The following is a 22394-nucleotide window of genomic DNA, read 5'->3' as shown; positions in this document are numbered from 1 at the left end:
CAGACTGACACAGAGCGCATCTGAACCGAACTGATTCTTTTGGTGATTGATTCTGAACTGATTCTGTGCTAATGTTATAAGCGCGGGTAAACCAAAGGCTTGAATGAAGGGCAATCATCGCCAATGACGGCATTACATCGAGCGCAAAAGAACCGGTGAACCATTTTTCTTCAACTGGTTTATTTGATCGAATTGTCCGAAAGAACCGGTTCACTTGAGCACCTGCTCCTTTGCCCCTTAAGTGCCCTTTTGTCAAAGCAAAATTTCCTCAATTTTTTTTTTTGTAATAACATACACTTTTGTGAATGCCTGCCCACGCCCAATCATAATATTAGTACAATTTATTAATAATAATTTAGCCGTAAATAAAATGACCAGCATGATGACCGTTCACCTGACTACGACCTCATCCAACCGGGAAGATTCCTCATGCTGCACGCGCATTTTTTAATTGCTAGAGGATATTTTAAACATCGTGGCAGCTGGTAAGTGGTGTTTCATTCTCAGCGAAGTGATTTTGGTGTTTATTTACTTATTATTATTTTACAAGAACGATGTGATGTGAGAACATGCAGATACGTTGTTTATATTGCTGTGTGTAGCCTGTAGTGTAGAAGTAACACTAGCGTGTTGTTTGAGGGAGAAAAGTTTCACAGGCATCGAGGGGTCTGTTCTTTTTAATGTTATTTGAATAAACTTTTATTATATTACAGTACTTATTTATTTTTAACACGTAAAAATAATTATCAGAACACTGGTAAGGCTTATTCAGATTTTCTCATTCTCTGAATTATCATTATAAAAATAAAAACAATTCAGAAATGAATTAAAATATAATTATATTTTAAATGTGATGCAAATATTTTTTCTACAATAGCAACAGTGTTTATAACAGCAAGACCACTTTAACCTGTAAACTCAATAATATCTATCTGGAAATAAATGTAAAAATATCAATGTCAATAAAAATGCATAATATACCTGACATGAAAGTGCAGTGTGAAGGATATGAATAACAAATGTAGCCTGTCATTTGTTTACATTGCAAAGGTGTTTTTGTTGTTTAGTAGCAGAAATATGCAGTTATTAGCCATGTCCACTGTATTTTTTGTTGGTTTTCATGAGACCCCCCTTGAAAAGACCAGGACCCCCCATTGCCCCCCCAATCAAAATTGTCTGGAGCCGCCACTGCTTGGGAGATATCATCAGGAAGCATGGTGTTAGCTTTCACTGTTATGCTGATGACACTCAGCTCTATATTTCTTTGCGGCATGGAGAAACATACCAATTTGAAAAAATAATGGAATGCATAGTTAAGAACCTGGATGAAGAGTAAGTTCTTACTGCTTAATTCTGAAAAAAACTCTGCATGTTATAACCTAGAATGCTGTCTATTCATGACCTCAAGGTTAGATTATTGTAATGCTTTATTGGGTGGTTGTTCTGCATGCTTAATAAACAAACTCCAGCTAGTCCAAAAATGCAGCACCTAGAGCTCTGTTTTTAGGCCAGGACTAAAGATCAATCTCCTTAGCTAGGCATACACCTAACATTTGAATTATACAAACATTTTCTCAGTTATTTTCTCTGTTTCAAATTTTGGACACTCATCCTAAGGTTCATCAGATCTTGATTCAATTGAATCTGGTTCCTTTTAAGAATTTAATCCCTCTCCCTCATACTAGAGATGGTGATTGAACATTAAGGATAGGAAGAGTAGGCACATTCAACCTGCCCACTAGTCCCTGCCAACTACCTACAGAGTTGATTAAAAGGATATGAAGGGGGAGATATGACCTAATGACTGGAATGTCCAAACTAATCAAGGCCACACAACCATGCTGATCCATCGGTTACTTGGTTGAAAGTGCATCAATGTCAAGTTTGCTAAGTGAACAGTGGTCGATAAACCTATTGAAAGGTTTTCAGAATGAGAGATCCACTGAACCTTGGACAGTTCAGTAAAGAAAAGATGATTCATCCCACTAGTGCTATTTATTTCTGTCTCTGGAGGGCCATGGCTCTAATTAAACACATTCACAACAGCTAACCAAGGTCTTTAGGATTAATTCATTATTACACGCAGTTGTGTTTAAAATAAGTTATAACTTTACTTTGCAGACTGTGGCCCTTCAGCAACATTTCTGGAGATTGTATAACTATATGATCATCCCAAATGAAATACTTAAGTGTCAGACCACTTCATTTTTGTCCTATAGATCCTAAATTATGGTTTGTATGGACAATCTGCTAATAGTGAAACATCTGGGCACTAATGTGACTTGAGATGGATGGATTCGAAAAGGTGCTGTGCAAGATGGTGTTTGAGGATGACATTGGACCTTGTGATGTGGTCTAACTTTTGGGATCAGAGAGGTACTGTACATCAGGCACAAACTGGATACATTTCTTTCAAGCTGTTGCACAGAACACAGCTTTGGGCTGTGCAGAGCATCATTAAAAAAAAGCATGGGACTATCTAATGAAACACATGCTTCAAGCAGTAATTCGATTAGCCATTGTAAATCTTGAGGTAATTACAGCTGGGAATAACTGAGGAGTTTCACGGACTTGATGCTTCTGTTGCCATTGCCCCAAAGGCAGCATTTTCTGATTTTGTGGCATTTTTTTAAATTATGAGTAAATGAGCTCAATGAGCAAATTAGTCGTTGTCGAGTGATCACATTCCTGTATAAAATGGGCATCTTCATTAGACCCTATTAATCATATTCCCCCCAAAAAAGAAAAAAGAAAAATCATTAAATATCTTGAAAAGTATGTAAACTTTAGAAGTGGTTTCCATGCCCCCAAAATATCAGCCAACCATTCTGCAGACTAACACTTCTGCAGACTAACACTTCAGAGACCTGGTGGTTTCAAGAACTACTAATTTATTGTTTAGTAGTGAGGGCAACTTAAGACAAAGTGAATGAACTCTAACTCAGGTTTTCCATATGGTCTGGTCTGCTAAACTGAACACTCTGCTAAAACTGTTACCCAAACTGTTACCCAAATTAACCCTTTATCCTCAATGCTCTTTAACTCTTGCCATTTGAGTTTCACACCATCTGCCATTTAGCCACCCCCTCATTATCTCTCTCTCTCTTTCTCTCTCTCTCTCTCTCTCTCTGTCCTTATGGAGCATTCTTCCAAGCAAACACAAGAGCAGCTATAAATAGAAGCAGGCTTTTAAAGGCCTCATTTTCTCTCTATTTCTCTCTGCTTTCCTTTCTCAATGCGATGATGCTTTATAGATAGCAGGTGGAATAAATAGCTATCTTTCATCCCCCACTATTGAGTTTTCCACCACAAATGGATCACAATGCTCCTAAATGGTACAATATCTGTCTGTGACCTGATAACTTATGCATTAACATGCCTGTTTCAGATTGTGGCACAGCCAGTATAGAATATCTTATGATTGATTAAGTGATAATACTTTTTGTATGTGTATTCTGCATTGTATCAATTAGGCTAATATTCAATTCGGAACATCCATAACACCTACTTGAACTTAGTAGATTTTTCAACACCAACCTTACGTTCTTTCGCACTGCCGGAGCCTTTTCATAGTACTAACAGTGGACCCACTTTTGAACGTTTTCGCACTGCTGGAACTAGGTGCGATTTTAGGACTGGACTGCCTTTTTCAAGAACCAAATTAGCTCCTACTCTGGAGAAGGGTCTAAACAACACAAATGGTACTACTTGTGATGTAAATATACACTGATTGGCCAGACGTTTTTGAAAACGCCCTCACCCATCATGATTTAAAATGATGTGTAGACATACTGTAAACATTGACTCAATTTATTTCGCACGTATGATGAACGATAGCTGGACAAACGTTGAAGTGCAGGCACTTGTAGCAAATGTAGCACTGCCAGTTGTCGTTGGAGATTCTTAGTACTCCTTTCTGTTCTTTCAATCGCTTTATGTATACATCGACATTCTGTGTCCATTATTGTGAAACCAGTGAGACACAACAAAAACACAGCTCTGATCACAGCGTCCTCCATCCTCCTGTTGTTAACGTTGTTCTTCTTTGTTTTCTTTATTGAATGCCATGCAAAATCATCCCAATACTTTAGTACTGTACATTTAGTTCTGGAACTAAAGTGGTGCGAAAGGCCCTATTGTGTAATTTTGAAGATAGGTTTTAGTGGGTGGCTGAGTTGCTGTCAAAAGCTAAGTAAGAATAATTTTTATATTGTTAGCAATATTTCAAGGTGAACACTTATTAGACTGAAGCATCTTACATTTCCTTGATTACTCATGTTAATGCAAATACAAGTATCAAATATGATACTACAGACTTTTGAAGAATGCTTATTTGTCCATTTCTCAGTCATTACTGTATTGTATTGCGTATGTTTTGTCCCCATAATTAAAATACAAATATAGAGCTGCCTCTGAAACAACTTTCCTGTACGTCTGACATCACTAAGTCATTTTATTATCCAGCCTCTCCCCTTTTTACTAGCCAATCAATTCCTAATGAACATTCAACCTTACTTTTTTTTTTTTATTATTGCAATGCTGTTTCACTTAAAATACTGTATGTAACGTTAAAGAAGTAGAATGGGTTGTCAATGCAATTTCATGTTGGCTTTAAAAAACCACTACAAACAACATGCAACAACATCCTGCATGCAACTGAAGTGTGCATGGGTTTCATGTAAAAGATTAGAGTGTTTCTCAAGTGGGTGAGAAAAATCTTGCATTGCTGCCCATGGCTGTATCCGAGACAGAAACAGACAGAGGCAGACAGATAAACATAGAGTGTGGGAATAATGTCTCAGGGTACAGCGGCGGCCCCTGTGTATAGAACACCTGATCACACACACACACACACTTCATCCCAGCAGACTTCACACAGAAAATTCAACAGAAACACACAACAAAACAGGCCTTACAAATAACATATGTATAAAAACACACGGGACACACACAAACCCAATAGACCAATTCGCCTGACCTTGAGAGTAAGTAAAGTGGCGTCCTATACTCGGGGTTAAAGCGAGAGAAAAGGTAAGGTCTGTTTGTTTGTTCTTATGAATTAACAGGAGATGGTTGTTAAGCTCTAATCGGATGGGACTAATTTTAACTGACGAGGACAGATACATTTGTTTTTTACAGACATACTGTTCTGAACCGGTGTTTACTCACACAACATTGCTTAACATTTACTTTCGAGAAAAATTACAAAATGTGTTTGTGAATCCTACTCAAAAGCAACTATATAGATGATCGGTAAAAGAAAATTTGCATTTGGAATAGGAATAAAATGATCACAAAAATAAATAAATAAATATATTTAAAAAAAAAATATATATATATAGATGCTGCAGCCAATGAACAGCCGGTGGGGGCTGGTTGCAGGGAGACTCAACCTCCGAGTCCGCAGACAGTTTTTAATGTTAATCAGACAATAACTACACAAGATTTTGCTTTAGTATAATTTTCGGGACAGTTAGGGCCACATTCGGGATTCGGGACAACAGTTTAGATTTCGGGACTGTCCTGTTTTTTTTTTCGGGACGTCTGGTCACCCTACCTGAGGTAATGGGGGGTCCTGTTCATTTCAAAGGGGGTGTTTAATGAAAACCAACAAAAAATACAGTGGACAAAATTTAGTTCACCCAAAAATGTCAACGTCCTCAACCCGTTCCCACGGCTCTTTGCCCCGCCCTACTTGTGACATTAAGCATCATTACATTTTAACTCATTAAATTTAAGCATTCACAAACGATATAAATATATAATTTTATTATATTTTCCTCACACATTTTCTTACAAAATTCCTTAGAAATGTTCTTATCAACTTCCTTATAATAAATAAACAAATCCAAATAAACAATTAATTATTATTTGCAGATCCCCAAGCAAGCAATACAGTCAGACTGCTTTAATTCAAGGTAAGGGCCTGCAATACGCTAAGGCCAGAGTGGACTGATGGAAAGGTCTCTCGTGTCAGTCCACCAGACACAAAGCTGACTGAAGACAGAAAACAACAGGGTGGCCTTGACAGGAGTTGTTTTCTGAGGTTGTGTTTTACTCTGTGACCTGAAACAAAAGATAAATCGGCATTATTTGTCTAAATACTTCACTTTTGCAGAAAAATTATCTTAAGTTCATGGCGACTGTTGATCAAACTAAACCAACAAAAAGCGTAACTAGTCTTAGTCTTAGTACCTTAAACCAGTCGTGGAGATGCATCTCGTCCAGACTGAGTCTCTTCTCTGGATCAGGCTGCAGACAATCACAAATCATCTGGCGGCATTCTGTGAAGAGAGAAAAAAGAGAGATGTTTGATTATAAACGTATACTTTACACCTGCTCTCTTTGAAGCTATTGGTCCTTTTTGTATGACCTGGAGTTTATTGTTCGATGAAGATCTCACCTTTTGACAAGCCAGGTCTGGTCCAGAGGTTCACACTGATCTTGTGATGGTCGTAGGATGTAGGGCATTCCCCGCACACCATTTCAAACAAGATGAACCCTAGTGTCCACACTGTGGTTGGCTTTGCTTGGTACCTGCCCTTCAAGTTGAACTCAGGTGGACAGTACTCTTTCGTGCCTGCAGGAAAGATGTCTGATGTTTAATCAATTATCACAGCATGTTGAGTTCATATAAGATGTGTATCTGTGAGATAATTAATAAAGCACTTCATAACACATACCACTAAAGGATTCGAAGGTAGATTTCTTCATGACTGTCCCGCACCCGAAGTCAATTAATTTGACCTCCATGGTGTCCTGGTTCACCAAGATGTTCTCCAGTTTTATATCACGGTGGAAGACGCCACGATCACAGCAAGTTTGAGCGGCATCAATGATCTGCCGCATAATATTTCTTGCAATCCCCTCGTCAAGCTTTTCTTCATCATCCACGAAAGTAAACAAATCCACGCAAGGCACTGGTCGCTCCATGACTATCACGTAGTGATCTGTGTCATCCTCCCAGTCGAGCAGCTTAATGATCTGGGAAACGCTGGGGCCATTGTTGGCCATGAGCATCAGGCCAATCTCCATTGGCAGACGATTGGGATGACCAGGCTGACAGAAAGAAAACATGATGCTTAGATGGAGGTGGTTTCCCAAATTATACACAAATAATGCCTAGTAAAGCTCAATTGTAGACTGTGGTTAAAATTAATATAGGGTGTGATCAACTGAAAACGGTGAATAAGAGACAATGAGAGTGCAGTCTACTCACCACACTGATATATGACATGTCTGGCGTCTTCTCTGAACATTTCACAGCCACCTAATCAACAAAACAAAGAACTAATAATTAGCACAAGGAGATAGTTGAGATCACTCTAGTCATAAATCCTAAACAGATCAAATTGTGTACCTTAAGTCCATCCTCGCAGCGAGTCCCTTCATAAACACTGCCACATCCTCCTTCACCAAGCATGCGGCCGATTTCATATTGCTTGTGAATGTGGCCTGTTATCACACAAACAATTGTGATGAGTATGAAATGCAATTTTATATTATACTGTCTATATAATGGTTTCTAACATCATTTTCTAATTCTAACAGATTTCTTCTTCTTACCCTTGTCCAGGATGTCCTGCACGAGCTGTTGCTCAGTAGTGAGGAGGACTTCCTCTGTCCCTGCCTCCGTTCTCCCTCCATCGTTCTCAACAGTAGTAACAGGCGTCTCTTCAGACCTGGTGGGGGAGTCTTTGGGTTGTACGCAGTGTTCGTGTACACTCTGGTCTATTAACAGATTTAGCACAAGTTTTGAATTAATATCCTAAAAAAATGTACTGTCATTCGAAAATGTTTGGTGTGATAATGTTAGCAGTGTGTTCCTTTTCCTTAATGAAAAGGAAGAATAAGAGAAGTTCCTGTAATTAAAGAATCAGTCATTTATCAATATTTGCATCATCATGACATGTTTTTGTGAGTGTACCATCTCTATCTCTCCAGTGCGTTCCCGCCTCTGTCCATTGTGTCTCTTCCACTTCGGCCAGATCATATGTTCCAGCTCCAATGCAAGGAAAGTGAAGAGCAGGCCACTTCCAGAAGCTCTTCTTCTTCTTCTTCTTCTCCTCACTCCCTTCCTTCTCTCTTCCTCCATCAATCTCAGACACATGAGGATGACGGCTCTCTGATGTGATGGGGCCGTCTTTGGGATGTACACAGAGTTCACTCTGGTCTATTAACAGACAAACAACTGAGGTAAATATGAAATTCAATTTTAAATGTAAATTTAATTCTGTACAAGTATATATAATAATATTTCCTAATTCTCATATATTTATGAATCTTACTCTTGTCCAGGACGCTGTGTTTCTGCTGTTTCTCAGCAGCAAGGAGGTCTTCAGGAGCTGGATCTAAATATGAAATAAAAAAATTAAAAGGGTAAAATATAACATACTCAAATTAATATGGTTCTTGATTTAGGATTAGGTCTCAATTGAATGTATATCCTAAAATGTTAACTCTTAAAAAAAGAAAAGAATAATGTTACTTTAAAATGTTTGGTGTGGTAATCACAGCAGTGTTTTTGGGAGACTGATTGTTGTTATAATTATGTTATAATAATGAAAAGGAGGAATAGCAGAAATTCCTGTAATTGAATATTTTGTGCTTTATCAATATTTGATGTGAGTGTACCATCGATATCTCTCCAGTGCGTTCCCGCCTCTATCCAGTGTTTCTCTTCCACTTCGGCCAGATCATATGTTCCAGCTCCAATGCAAGGAAAATGAAGAGCAGGCCACTTCCAGAAGCTCTTCTTCTTCTTCTTCTTCTCCTCACTCCCTTCCTTCTCTCTTCCTCCATCAATCTCAGACACATGAGGATGACGGCTCTCTGATGTGATGGGGCCGTCTTTGGGATGTACACAGAGTTCACTCTGGTCTATTAACAGACAAACAATTGAGGTAATTATGAAATACAATTTTTCATGTAAATTTGATTCTGTACAAAAGTATTTATAATAACATTTTCTAATTCTCATATATTTATTAATTTTACTCTTGTCCAGGACGCTGTGTTTCTGCTGTTTCTCAGATGCAAGGAGGTCTTCAGGAGCTGGATCTATAATATCAATTAAATAAATAAATAAAAGAGTGAAATATTACATACTCAAATTATTCTGTTCTTGATTTAGGAATAGGTCTGAATTGAATTTATATCCTACAATTTAAACTCTTAAAAAAATAAAGCAATAATAATATGTTTCCTGTTACAGCAGTGTTTCGGGATCGTGATCATTTTTATAATTATATTATTTTATAATAATGATAAGGGGGAATAACAGAAATTCCTGTGACTGAATATTTAGTGATTGATGAGTTTTGATGTGAGTGTACCATCGCTATCTCTCCACTGAATTTCCGCCTCTGTCCCGTATTTCTCCTCGGCTTTGGCCAGGTCATATGTTCCCCTTCGGCTGGAAGGAAAGTGAAAAACGGCCCACTTCCAGAAGCTCTTCATCGATCTCCCTCCATCGCTCTCAAGAGAACCAACCGGCGCCGGTTGATGGTTCTCCGTCATGATGGGGGAGTCTCTGGGGTGTACACAGGGTTCTTGTACACACTCCGAACCAGTCGCTTCTTTGAGTTTTGAAAGCAGTCCCATGATAACACCGTTTGTCAGTCGCTAACAGTCGCTACCAAATATGTTACTTCCAAGACTTCAAAGCACAAAATGAGCAAGTGATTTTTGCGCCTTTATATACCTTCATGGGCGAATTGTGACGTCATAAATTCCCGCGCGGAATGGAATACAAAAAAGAAAAAAATATATATACGTCATCTGGTCCTTTCAAACGATAACATTCATATTCAATGATGTTCAATGCTAACGATTATTTATTGTATCGTGTACATCGCGGGTTGTAAATATAGCAGTTTTATCAATTTTATGACACCTTAAACTTAAAGCCATAAAGAAACAGAAGAAAACAGAAGGCCTCTTGTATTCTCGTAAACAACCCGGGTTTAAATTGGGCCGGGGCCGTCCAGGGTTTGATCCTCGCACAGAGACTCCGAGGGTCGACATTGACGCTTCATTAACGCCAGACAAGCAACGTTAAGTTAAGCATGCTGAGGTAAAAAATCTAAATGAAGTTTTTATATTTAAAATAAAGTTAGTTATGCAACATCAAACAACGTTTTCACCATTACTACCGTTCAATAGAACAATTAACAGTTCAATAAGCAATTATAATAATATTAGGTCACTTACATTTTAGGCAGAACCACAGCGCACCTCACGGAAAACAGCCGATTCATTCCAGAATAATTCCATGTTCTGAACGAATCAGTTGAGTCAATGATTCAGTAGCTCATACATAAACATCTGATGAATCAGCTGTTTGAACGGATCACTTAAATGAACAACTCAGTGACTCACTTATTAAACGCTCACTGCTGACACCTACTGGCGGTTTAATTTAGTTAAAAAGTATCATTTCCAACATAACTTCTTGCAGTGGTGGACAGTAACGGAGTAGCTTTACTTCGTTACTGTACTTAAGTACATTTTTCAAGTATCTGTACTTTACTGGAGCAGTTTTATTTTGAGCAACTTTAACTTTTACTTCAGTACATTCCAAAGAATAAAATCGTACTTTTTACTTCACTACATTTCATAAAACATATCGTTACTCCCTATAATATATCACGTGCTCCAGAGATGGGACCAAGTCACACATGTGCAAGTCTCAAGTAAGTCTCAAGTCTTAACCTTCAAGTCTCAAGTAAGTCCCAAGTATTTTTTTCTTGGGCAAGTCAAGTCAAGTCTATGTCAAGTCAAGTCCAAGTCAAGTCACCTTAATATTGATATTTTACCTGCAGAATCTGATCTGAATAAAGTTAAAAGACAAGATATAAGTAACTGTCAGTAAATTAAAATAATTTGGATTTGCATTGTAAATACTCATGTTCAGTAAAATACATCATGGAATTAAGCAAAATTGTAACTTCCTAAAATTATTTATTTTTCACTTCTGCCAACAGTGTTTGAAATGTTTTACATTTTCAACATTGAGTCCATAAAACAAATAACAGCTAAACATCCAACAGACTCCTCTCTGAACACCTCTCTCTCTCTCTCTCTCTCTCTCTCTCTCAAACACAGTTTACATACAACATTAAACTGTTACATTTCTCCTCTCTCTCTCTCTCTATCTCTCTCTCTCTCTCTCACACACACACACACACACACACACACTCTCTCTCTCTCTCTCTCTCTCTCAGAGTATAGAATATAAATATGACGTATTTTTAATTGTTTCATACTTTTTTGTTATGTACAGTACAGACCAAAAGTTTGGACACACCTTCTCATTCAAAGAGTTTTCTTTATTTTCATGACTATGAAAATAGTATATTCACACTGAAGGCATCAAAACTATGAATTAACACATGTGGAATTATATATGGAGTTATATACATAACAAAAAAGTGTTAAGCTGAAAATATGTCATATTGTAGGTTCTTCAAAGTAGCCACCTTTAGCTTTGATTACTGCTTTGCACACTCTTGGCATTCTCTTGATGAGCTTCTAGAGGTAGTCACCTGAAATGGTCTTCCAACAGTCTTGAAGGAGTTCCCCGAGAGATGCTTAGCACTTGTTGGCCCTTTTGCCTTCTGTCTGCGGTCCAGCTCACCCCTAAACCATCTCGGCTGGGTTCAGGTCCGGTGACTGTGGAGGCCAGGTCATCTGGCGCAGCACCCCATCACTCTCCTTCTTGGTCAAATAGCCCTTGATGCCTTCAGTGTGACTCTACAATTTTCATAGTCATGAAAACAAAGAAAACCCTTTGAATGAGAAGGTGTGTCCAAACTTTTGGTCTGTACTGTAACTTTGATGTTCTGTAAAACAACTAACTTTAAAATACTTTTTTCTTACTGGTGAAAATCAGATGGTCATCTCTGTTTTTTCTCAGGTACATCACAGTGTAAGCTTCACAGTTAACATTACTCTCATCAGTGTAGTCCATATCAACAACAAAAATATCTTGACTCCATATAGTGGTTATTTTGGAAAAAATCCAAGGTATTTTGAGCAGTAGGATTATAAAAAAAAAAAAATGTGCTAATATAAAATTAAATTAAGTAGCCTATATAAAATTGCAAACATCTATCTTGCAGTATTTTTTACTTAAGTACATAAAAAATTGAGTACTTTTGTACTTTCACTTGAGTAAAATTGAAAAAGGAGTACTTTTACTTTTACTGGAGTAATATTTTATCATATGTATCTGTACTTTTACTCAAGTACTTGATTTGTGTACTTCGTCCACCACTGACTTCTTGTTTGTATATTCCCAAAAAATATTTTAAACAATTTCATAACATTATTCAGTGCACTTGTATTTTTTTCAGTGTACCTTATTTAATTTGATAACGTAGAGATTACAATAATCATATTAGTATAATTGAATTTATTGATTAAATGTAAGAATTTTAAATGAAAGATGACATATTAATGAGGTTGAGGGGAAATGCCCTCCATAAAGGAATAAAATGCCCTTGGATTAAATATAAAAAAACATGCAGATTTATATGTCAGTGCTCATAGAAATCTGATAAGAATATTGCTTCAGAATAAATCATATTTCATGATCCGAATTGAGGCTAAAGCAAAAGGTACCAGGTATTGAGTACAGTAAATTAACATACCTTCCAGAAGGCCATTGGTGGGGTTTTGTTAAATATGAGCCAAAATCATCACAATTAAAATAACCAAAGACTTATCTACTTCAGTCTGTGTGCATTGAATTTATTTAATACAGAAATTTCACATTTTGAGTTGAATAACTGAAATAAACAAACTTTTCCACAACATTTTAATTTATTGAGATGCACCTGTGTGCAGGGCAATCAAATGGAGCTTCCAAACGACAAAAAAGGGCAAGTAATATTTTATATATATATATTTGATACAATCACACCAGAGTGATTAGATCGTTCAGTGCACAGCATTAGCAGCTAAATTCAAACCTGCGTTCGCTGGCTGGCTCTGAGCCAGAGACGCGTTCATACAACGCTTCATGATAACCAATCAGAAACGATTCTGTTACACTTATGAATGCAGTGGCCAATCAGAGACATACAGAAGAGTCATCAATAAAACGTGGTGTTTTTTCATAGACAGTAAAAGAAATGGACACAGCGACCCCATTGGAATTCAATTGAGACAATTGAAGCCCGTTTTTAGCTATTTTTAGCACTTCCGTTTCTGCGCAGACTCAAACGAAGCTTGACGACGTCAGCAACCTGTCTGACAGATGTAAATCTTCTAGTAGCTGTGCGTGCAAACTGCCATCGTTAATCTTGCAGAGACGGCGAGCTTGAGCGGGGAGTTCTTTGGCGTGAGTGAGCAGGAGTAAGTATTCTGATTAATTATTTTGTATAGTATTTTAAAATGTAACGCCAGTACGCCCAGGGCCAGATTAACACTTTGTTGTACCCTGGGCAACAATATTCAAGGGCCCCATCATCACGACCCCAGGATCACCATAAATATGGTCATATACAGAATATATTACTGTAATATACAGTAAATATACTCAATACTTCAAATTTTAACTGTCATCAGGTGTATTTTGATTTACAAATATTTAAATGCTCATAGAACTACAAATGCACTACTATGTCCCCTATCAAAGACATTCACTCACGTATGATGCTATGAAAACAAAATACATCAGCGTCTGAATAATCTGGTAAAATTGACCCACCACATTGAGAGGGAGGGAAATTTCCTCCATTTTCACAAAAATGAATAAATAAGCAACCACTTTCAAACCATAGTTGATTTAACAACATTTATCCCCAATAGAAATGTATTGAATTGATAGAGCTATAACAGAAGACCACAGACAACACATCAAGAAACAATTTGGTCCTCAGCTCATTTTAAGCAGTAATCACCCTGACAGGGTGACCCTGTTTCCTCAGAATTCAACAAGGCAAAGTTATTAGTCCAACACAAACAATTTGAAGTATGCCAGTTATCTCTCCACAACAATTTACAGCATTTTAATGAAGCTGGCACCTCAAGGAAAAAGCTCATTTTAACTTGTTTTAAAATAGAACAACAATATATCACAGCACAATTAACCAGTTAAACATTTTAGTGCTACATAAACATTTAGAAATCTGTCAATTTCTCTGAAGAAGACAATAAATGCTACACAATCTGGCAAAACACACAATTTAAGTCCTAAATAACGACGAAGTGCATGTCTGAATTTGAAATGCTCTTCTCTCTCTGGGCTGCAAACGTAAGCTGGCGGTGTAGAAAAGTCCTGGCTAGCTGAGTTGTCCTCGTCGTTGACGGAAGCTGACTTAACAGAACTGTCTGCAACATTATCAGGAATGAAGGAATTGCCTATTTTAGGTATATACTTAAAATTTTCTGCGTTTCTGATGTCCTTTCCTTTTTTAATTTCTGCTTCTCGCTCCCACTTAGCTCACGTTCAAAGTCATAGGCAGCGCAGCGTCTCTTCTGTGCAGCGCGCAAAAGCCCGTGTTGACAGTTTGTTTAATATAAAACGGGAGATTACCAGATACAGTATTTTGCTCGTGCCCTTGCTTCCCTGGGCCCTTTAGAGGTCTTGGGCCCCTGGGCAATTGCCCAGTTGCCCGTATGGTTAATCCGGCCCTGAGTACGCCATATTAAGTTAATTGCCTGCGAGCTTCTCCTCCTGTCTGTACGGTAATGCGACAGAGAGTCGAGTGGTTATGACGCAATCGTTTGCCTATTTTTACAAAAACTGTTTCTACGGGGCCATAATGTAACATAGAAGGTAATGGAGCCCTTTATACATTGTCGTGTATCTTTAGAAATAAATAATGGACAAATGGAGTCTTTAAACTCCTCAGATATAAAATTATTCGCTGTAAAAGTGACGCCAAAATGAATGGGAGGTCAATGGGAATGCAAGTGAAGTTCTTCTACAAGATGGTGGCACCCGACCGACTTCAACTTCCGGTCGACTTCCTTGCCGCCTGCTTGAGACCCCCTAAGACCCCCCCTGGTGCCGTTGGTGAAATTTGCACGATAACATTATTAAGCAAAAATACATAGTACATAAATTTTTTCCCTCCAGTACTGAAAGCAGAACCGATAGCGTCAGATCTTACTGACGGTCCGGTACTTTAACGGTATTCTTATCGGTACTTTGTGTTATTTTACTTTGTGTTAGGCAGTCGAAGACTCTGTCTGCACATAATGTACTTTTGAAAAAAAGGGCGGTTTCTGCTGTATTGGATGATGGGATGGGGGGCTTATGATATTAGACTTCGTAGCCTATAATAAAAGGTAATGAATTTCAAACCTTAACTTAACACATTTTTATTCAAAGATCAAGAGTTTGTCATTAGTCTTTAGTCTGCCACAAAAAAAACAACAATACAATCATGAACTCAAATGTCATTGTAAAAAGAAAGAAAAAAAAAACAATGACAGTAACAGTGCGTAAATCAGACCTTTCTGTAGCGCTAACGCCAATAAGCTTAAAGGAAAATAAAGAAATAATTGTGTAGCGGAGTATTTTTTTGTACAGTGCTGTGAACTGTCAATCACTCCTGTACGTGTGCATCACTGTCCCCCTCGCAGCTACAGCAACTTGCGCTCTCTTCATCAAGCTTTAAAACAAAAAGGGGAAAAAAGGTTGTATTGTCTTTGTGCATCTAGATTAATTAGATAAATGAATATCTAAATTTGTGCCTAGCCACCTGCGGTATTTTTTTAGAACTTAGAAAAAAGATGCTGCAGCCAATGAACAGCCGGTGGGGGCTGGTTGCAGGGAGACTCAACCTCCGAGTCCGCAGACAGTTTTTAATGTTAATCAGACAATAACTTCACAAGATTTTGCTTTAGTATAATTTTCGGGACAGTTAGGGCCAGATTCGGGATTCGGGACAACAGTTTAGATTTCGGGACTGTCCCGTTTTTTTCGGGACGTCTGGTCACCCTACCTGAGGTAATGGGGGGTCCTTTTCATTTCAAAGGGGGTGTTTAATGAAAACCAACAAAAAATACAGTGGACAAAATTTTGTTCACCCAAAAATGTCAACGTCCTCAACTCGTTCACACGGCTCTTGGCCCCGCCCCACTTGTCACATTAAGCATCATTACATTTTAACTCATTAAATTTAAGCATTCACAAACGATAAAAGTATATAATTTTATTATATTTTCCTCACACATTTTCTTACAAAATTCCAAACAAATTTTCTTACAAAATAAATTCTTTTCACATTTTCTTACAAAATTCCTTAGAAATGTTCTTATCAACTTCCTTATAATAAATAAACAAATCCAAATAAACAATTAATTATTATTTGCAGATCCCCAAGCAAGCAATACAGTCAGACTGCTTTAATTCAAGACAAGGGCCTGCAATACGCTAAGGCCAGAGTGGACTGATGGAAAGGTCTCTCGTGTCAGTCCACCAGACACAAAGCTGACTGAAGACAGAAAACAACAGGGTGGCCTTGACAGGAGTTGTTTTCTGAGGTTGTGTTTTACTCTGTGACCTGAAACAAAAGATAAATCGGCATTATTTGTCTAAATACTTCACTTTTGCAGAAAAATTATCTTAAGTTCATGGCGACTGTTGATCAAACTAAACCAACAAAAAGCGTAACTAGTCTTAGTCTTAGTACCTTAAACCAGTCGTGGAGATGCATCTCGTCCAGACTGAGTCTCTTCTCTGGATCAGGCTGCAGACAATCACAAATCATCTGGCGGCATTCTGTGAAGAGACAAAAAAGAGAGATGTTTGATTATAAACGTATACTTTACACCTGCTCTCTTTGAAGCTATTGGTCCTTTTTGTATGACCTGGAGTTTATTGTTCGATGAAGATCTCACCTTTTGACAAGCCAGGTCTGGTCCAGAGGTTCACACTGATCTTGTGATGGTCGTAGGATGTAGGGCATTCCCCGCACACCATTTCAAACAAGATGAACCCTAGTGTCCACACTGTGGTTGGCTTTGCTTGGTACCTGCCCTTCAAGTTGAACTCAGGTGGACAGTACTCTTTCGTGCCTGCAGGAAAGATGTCTGATGTTTAATCAATTATCACAGCATGTTGAGTTCATATAAGATGTGTATCTGTGAGGTAATTAATAAAGCACTTCATAACACATACCACTAAAGGATTCGAAGGTAGATTTCTTCATGACTGTCCCGCACCCGAAGTCAATTAATTTGACCTCCATGGTGTCCTGGTTCACCAAGATGTTCTCCAGTTTTATATCACGATGGAAGACGCCACGATCACAGCAAGTTTGAGCAGCATCAATGATCTGCCGCATAATATTTCTTGCAATCCCCTCGTCAAGCTTTTCTTCATCATCCACGAAAGTAAACAAATCCACGCAAGGCACTGGTCGCTCCATGACTATCACGTAGTGATCTGTGTCATCCTCCCAGTCGAGCAGCTTAATGATCTGGGAAACGCTGGGGCCATTGTTGGCCATGAGCATCAGGCCAATCTCCATTGGCAGACGATTGGGATGACCAGGCTGACAGAAAGAAAACATGATGCTTAAATGAAGGTGGTTTCCCAAATTATACACAAATAATGCCTAGTAAAGCTCAATTGTAGACTGTGGTTAAAATTAATATAGGGTGTGATCAACTGAAAACGGTGAATAAGAGACAATGAGAGTGCAGTCTACTCACCACACTGATATATGACATGTCTGGCGTCTTCTCTGAACATTTCACACCCACCTAATCAACAAAACAAAGAACTAATAATTAGCACGAGGAGATAGTTGAGATCACTCTAGTCATAAATCCTAAACAGATCAAATTGTGTACCTTAAGTCCATCCTCGCAGCGAGTCCCTTCATAAACACTGCCACATCCTCCTTCACCAAGCATGCGTCCGATTTCATATTGCTTGTGAACGTGGCCTGTTATCACACAAACAATTGTGATGAGTATGAAATGCAATTTTATATTATACTGTCTATATAATGGTTTCTAACATCATTTTCTAATTCTAACAGATTTCTTCTTCTTACCCTTGTCCAGGATGTCCTGCACGATCTGTTGCTCAGTAGTGAGGAGGACTTCCTCTGTCCCTGCCTCCGTTCTCCCTCCATCGTTCTCAACAGGAGTAACAGGCGTCTCTTCAGACCTGGTGGGGGAGTCTTTGGGTTGTACGCAGTGTTCGTGTACACTCTGGTCTATTAACAGATTTAGCACAAGTTTTGAATTAATATCCTAAAAAAATGTACTGTCATTCGAAAATGTTTGGTGTGATAATGTTAGCAGTGTGTTCCTTTTCCTTAATGAAAAGGAAGAATAAGAGAAGTTCCTGTAATTAAAGAATCAGTCATTTATCAATATTTGCATCATCATGACATGTTTTTGTGAGTGTACCATCGATATCTCTCCAGTGCGTTCCCGCCTCTGTCCATTGTGTCTCTTCCACTTCGGCCAGATCATATGTTCCAGCTCCAATGCAAGGAAAGTGAAGAGCAGGCCACTTCCAGAAGCTCTTCTTCTTCTTCTTCTTCTCCTCACTCCCTTCCTTCTCTCTTCCTCCATCAATCTCAGACAGATGAGGATGATGGCTCTCTGATGTGATGGGGCCGTCTTTGGGATGTACACAGAGTTCACTCTGGTCTATTAACAGACAAACAATTGAGGTAATTATGAAATACAATTTTTCATGTAAATTTGATTCTGTACAAAAGTATTTATAATAACATTTTCTAATTCTCATATATTTATTAATTTTACTCTTGTCCAGGACGCTGTGTTTCTGCTGTTTCTCAGATGCAAGGAGGTCTTCAGGAGCTGGATCTATAATATCAATTAAATAAATAAATAAAAGAGTGAAATATTACATACTCAAATTATTCTGTTCTTGATTTAGGAGTAGGTCTGAATTGAATTTATATCCTACAATTTAAACTCTTAAAAAAATAAAGCAATAATAATATGTTTCCTGTTACAGCAGTGTTTCGGGATAGTGATCATTTTTATAATTATATTATTTTATAATAATGATAAGGGGGAATAACAGAAATTCCTGTGACTGAATATTTAGTGATTGATGAGTTTTGATGTGAGTGTACCATCGTTATCTCTCCACTGAATTTCCGCCTCTGTCCCGTATTTCTCCTCGGCTTTGGCCAGGTCATATGTTCCCCTTCGGCTGGAAGGAAAGTGAAGAACGGCCCACTTCCAGAAGCTCTTCATCGATCTCCCTCCATCGCTCTCAAGAGAACCAACCGGCGCCGGTTGATGGTTCTCCGTCATGATGGGGGAGTCTCTGGGGTGTACACAGGGTTCTTGTACACACTCCGAACCAGTCGCTTCTTTGAGTTTTGAAAGCAGTCCCATGATAACACCGTTTGTCAGTCGCTAACAGTCGCTACCAAATATGTTACTTCCAAGACTTCAAAGCACAAAATGAGCAAGTGATTTTTGCGCCTTTATATACCTTCATGGGCGAATTGTGACGTCATAAATTCCCGCGCAGAATGGAATACAAAAAAGAAAAAAATATATACGTCATCTGGTCCTTTCAAACGATAACATTCATATTCAATGATGTTCAATGCTAACGACTATTTATTGTATCGTGTACATCGCGGGTTGTAAATATAGCAGTTTTATCAATTTTATGACACCTTAAACTTAAAGCCATAAAGAAACAGAAGAAAACAGAAGGCCTCTTGTATTCTCGTAAACAACCCGGGTTTAAATTGGGCCGGGGCCGTCCAGGGTTTGATTCTCGCAAAGAGACTCCGAGGGTCGACATTGACGCTTCATTAACGCCAGACAAGCAACGTTAAGTTAAGCATGCTGAGGTAAAAAATCTAAATGAAGTTTTTATATTTAAAATAAAGTTAGTTATGCAACATCAAACAACGTTTTCACCATTACTACCGTTCAATAGAACAATTAACAGTTCAATAAGCAATTATAATAATATTAGGTCACTTACATTTTAGGCAGAACCACAGCGCACCTCACGGAAAACAGCCGATTCATTCCAGAATAATTCCATGTTCTGAACGAATCGGTTGAGTCAATGATTCAGTAGCTCATACATAAACATCTGATGAATCAGCTGTTTGAACGGATCACTTAAATGAACAACTCAGTGACTCACTTATTAAACGCTCACTGCTGACACCTACTGGCGGTTTAATTTAGTTAAAAAGTATCATTTCCAACATAACTTCTTGCAGTGGTGGACAGTAACGGAGTAGCTTTACTTCGTTACTGTACTTAAGTACATTTTTCAAGTATCTGTACTTTACTGGAGCAGTTTTATTTTGAGCAACTTTAACTTTTACTTCAGTACATTCCAAAGAATAAAATCGTACTTTTTACTTCACTACATTTCATAAAACATATCGTTACTCCCTATAATATATCACGTGCTCCAGAGATGGGACCAAGTCACACATGTGCAAGTCTCAAGTAAGTCTCAAGTCTTAACCTTCAAGTCTCAAGTAAGTCCCAAGTATTTTTTTCTTGGGCAAGTCAAGTCAAGTCTATGTCAAGTCAAGTCCAAGTCAAGTCACCTTAATATTGATATTTTACCTGCAGAATCTGATCTTAATAAAGTTAAAAGACAAGATATAAGTAACTGTCAGTAAATTAAAATAATTTGGATTTGCATTGTAAATACTCATGTTCAGTAAAATACATCATGGAATTAAGCAAAATTGTAACTTCCTAAAATTATTTATTTTTCACTTCTGCCAACAGTGTTTGAAATGTTTTACATTTTCAACATTGAGTCCATAAAACAAATAACAGCTAAACATCCAACAGACTCCTCTCTGAACACCTCTCTCTCTCTCTCTCTCAAACACAGTTTACATACAACATTAAACTGTTACATTTCTCCTCTCTCTCTCTCTCTCTCTCTATCTCTCTCTCTTTCTCTCTCTCTCACACACACACACACACACACACACACACTCTCTCTCTCTCTCTCTCTCTCTCTCTCTCAGAGTATAGAATATAAATATTACGTATTTTTAATTGTTTCATACTTTTTTGTTATGTACAGTACAGACCAAAAGTTTGGACACACCTTCTCATTCAAAGAGTTTTCTTTATTTTCATGACTATGAAAATAGTATATTCACACTGAAGGCATCAAAACTATGAATTAACACATGTGGAATTATATATGGAGTTATATACATAACAAAAAAGTGTGAAGCTGAAAATATGTCATATTGTAGGTTCTTCAAAGTAGCCATCTTTTGCTTTGATTACTGCTTTGCACACTCTTGGCATTCTCTTGATGAGCTTCTAGAGGTAGTCACCTGAAATGGTCTTCCAACAGTCTTGAAGGAGTTCCCCGAGAGATGCTTAGCACTTGTTGGCCCTTTTGCCTTCTGTCTGCGGTCCAGCTCACCCCTAAACCATCTCGGCTGGGTTCAGGTCCGGTGACTGTGGAGGCCAGGTCATCTGGCTCAGCTCCCCATCACTCTCCTTCTTGGTCAAATAGCCCTTGATGCCTTCAGTGTGACTCTACAATTTTCATAGTCATGAAAACAAAGAAAACCCTTTGAATGAGAAGGTGTGTCCAAACTTTTGGTCTGTACTGTAACTTTGATGTTCTGTAAAACAACTAACTTTAAAATACTTTTTTCTTACTGGTGAAAATCAGATGGTCATCTCTGTTTTTTCTCAGGTACATCACAGTGTAAGCTTCACAGTTAACATTACTCTCATCAGTGTAGTCCATATCAACAACAAAAATATCTTGACTCCATATAGTGGTTATTTTGGAAAAAATCCAAGGTATTTTGAGCAGTAGGATTATATAAAAAAAAAAATGTGCTAATATAAAATTAAATTAAGTAGCCTATATAAAATTGCAAACATCTATCTTGCAGTATTTTTTACTTAAGTACATAAAAAATTGAGTACTTTTGTACTTTCACTTGAGTAAAATTGAAAAAGGAGTACTTTTACTTTTACTGGAGTAATATTTTATCATATGTATCTGTACTTTTACTCAAGTACTTGATTTGTGTACTTCGTCCACCACTGACTTCTTGTTTGTATATTCCCAAAAAATATTTTAAACAATTTCATAACATTATTCAGTGCACTTGTATTTTTTTCAGTGTACCTTATTTAATTTGATAACGTAGAGATTACAATAATCATATTAGTATAATTGAATTTATTGATTAAATGTAAGAATTTTAAATGAAAGATGACATATTAATGAGGTTGAGGGGAAATGCCCTCCATAAAGGAATAAAATGCCCTTGGATTAAATATAAAAAAACATGCAGATTTATATGTCAGTGCTCATAGAAATCTGATAAGAATATTGCTTCAGAATAAATCATATTTCATGATCCGAATTGAGGCTAAAGCAAAAGGTACCAAGTATTGAGTACAGT

The 22394-nt window shown here is 37.7% G+C and overlaps 2 protein-coding genes across 2 annotated transcripts; both read right to left on the bottom strand.

Moving 5' to 3' along the window:
- Positions 1-5789: 5789 nt before the first annotated feature.
- LOC113061283 (serine/threonine-protein kinase PSK2-like) lies at positions 5790-10252 on the bottom strand. Its single transcript, XM_026230314.1, has 12 exons — positions 9336-10252; positions 8998-9060; positions 8635-8880; positions 8289-8351; positions 7928-8173; positions 7567-7731; positions 7361-7455; positions 7220-7270; positions 6684-7059; positions 6404-6580; positions 6196-6284; positions 5790-6066 (listed from the first exon to the last, which is right to left on the bottom strand). The coding sequence occupies exons 1-12, from the start codon at positions 9601-9603 to the stop codon at positions 6055-6057; spliced, it is 1851 nt and encodes a 616-aa protein (XP_026086099.1). The 5' UTR covers positions 9604-10252; the 3' UTR covers positions 5790-6054.
- A 5935-nt stretch (positions 10253-16187) lies between these two features.
- Positions 16188-19991, bottom strand: LOC113061826 (serine/threonine-protein kinase pim-2-like). Its single transcript, XM_026231284.1, has 10 exons — positions 19083-19991; positions 18745-18807; positions 18382-18627; positions 18021-18185; positions 17815-17909; positions 17674-17724; positions 17138-17513; positions 16858-17034; positions 16650-16738; positions 16188-16520 (listed from the first exon to the last, which is right to left on the bottom strand). The coding sequence occupies exons 1-10, from the start codon at positions 19348-19350 to the stop codon at positions 16509-16511; spliced, it is 1542 nt and encodes a 513-aa protein (XP_026087069.1). The 5' UTR covers positions 19351-19991; the 3' UTR covers positions 16188-16508.
- Positions 19992-22394: the final 2403 nt, after the last annotated feature.

The sequence above is a fragment of the Carassius auratus genome, chromosome 43, assembly GCF_003368295.1.
Source record: "Carassius auratus strain Wakin chromosome 43, ASM336829v1, whole genome shotgun sequence".
NCBI classification, from domain to species: Eukaryota; Metazoa; Chordata; class Actinopteri; order Cypriniformes; family Cyprinidae; genus Carassius; species Carassius auratus.
The sequence above is the reverse complement of the archived record's forward strand: the minus strand, read 5'-3'. Positions and strand labels throughout refer to the sequence as shown.

Bases quoted from the DNA above. Each gene is read 5' to 3' on its own strand.
- LOC113061826 (XM_026231284.1), bottom strand. From the start codon at position 19,350: ATGGGACTGCTTTCAAAACTCAAAGAAGCGACTGGTTCGGAGTGTGTA. The intron at 18,808-19,082 runs GTACACTCACAT...TTGATATTATAG, and splicing joins TCAGTGGAGAGATAACGATG to ATCCAGCTCCTGAAGACCTC. The intron at 18,186-18,381 runs GTACACTCACAA...ATCTGTTAATAG, and splicing joins GCACTGGAGAGATATCGATG to ACCAGAGTGTACACGAACAC.
- LOC113061283 (XM_026230314.1), bottom strand. From the start codon at position 9,603: ATGGGACTGCTTTCAAAACTCAAAGAAGCGACTGGTTCGGAGTGTGTA. The intron at 8,174-8,288 runs GTAAGATTCATA...GTCTGTTAATAG, and splicing joins ACACAGCGTCCTGGACAAGA to ACCAGAGTGAACTCTGTGTA. The intron at 7,271-7,360 runs GTACACAATTTG...TTTGTTGATTAG, and splicing joins GCTGCGAGGATGGACTTAAG to GTGGCTGTGAAATGTTCAGA.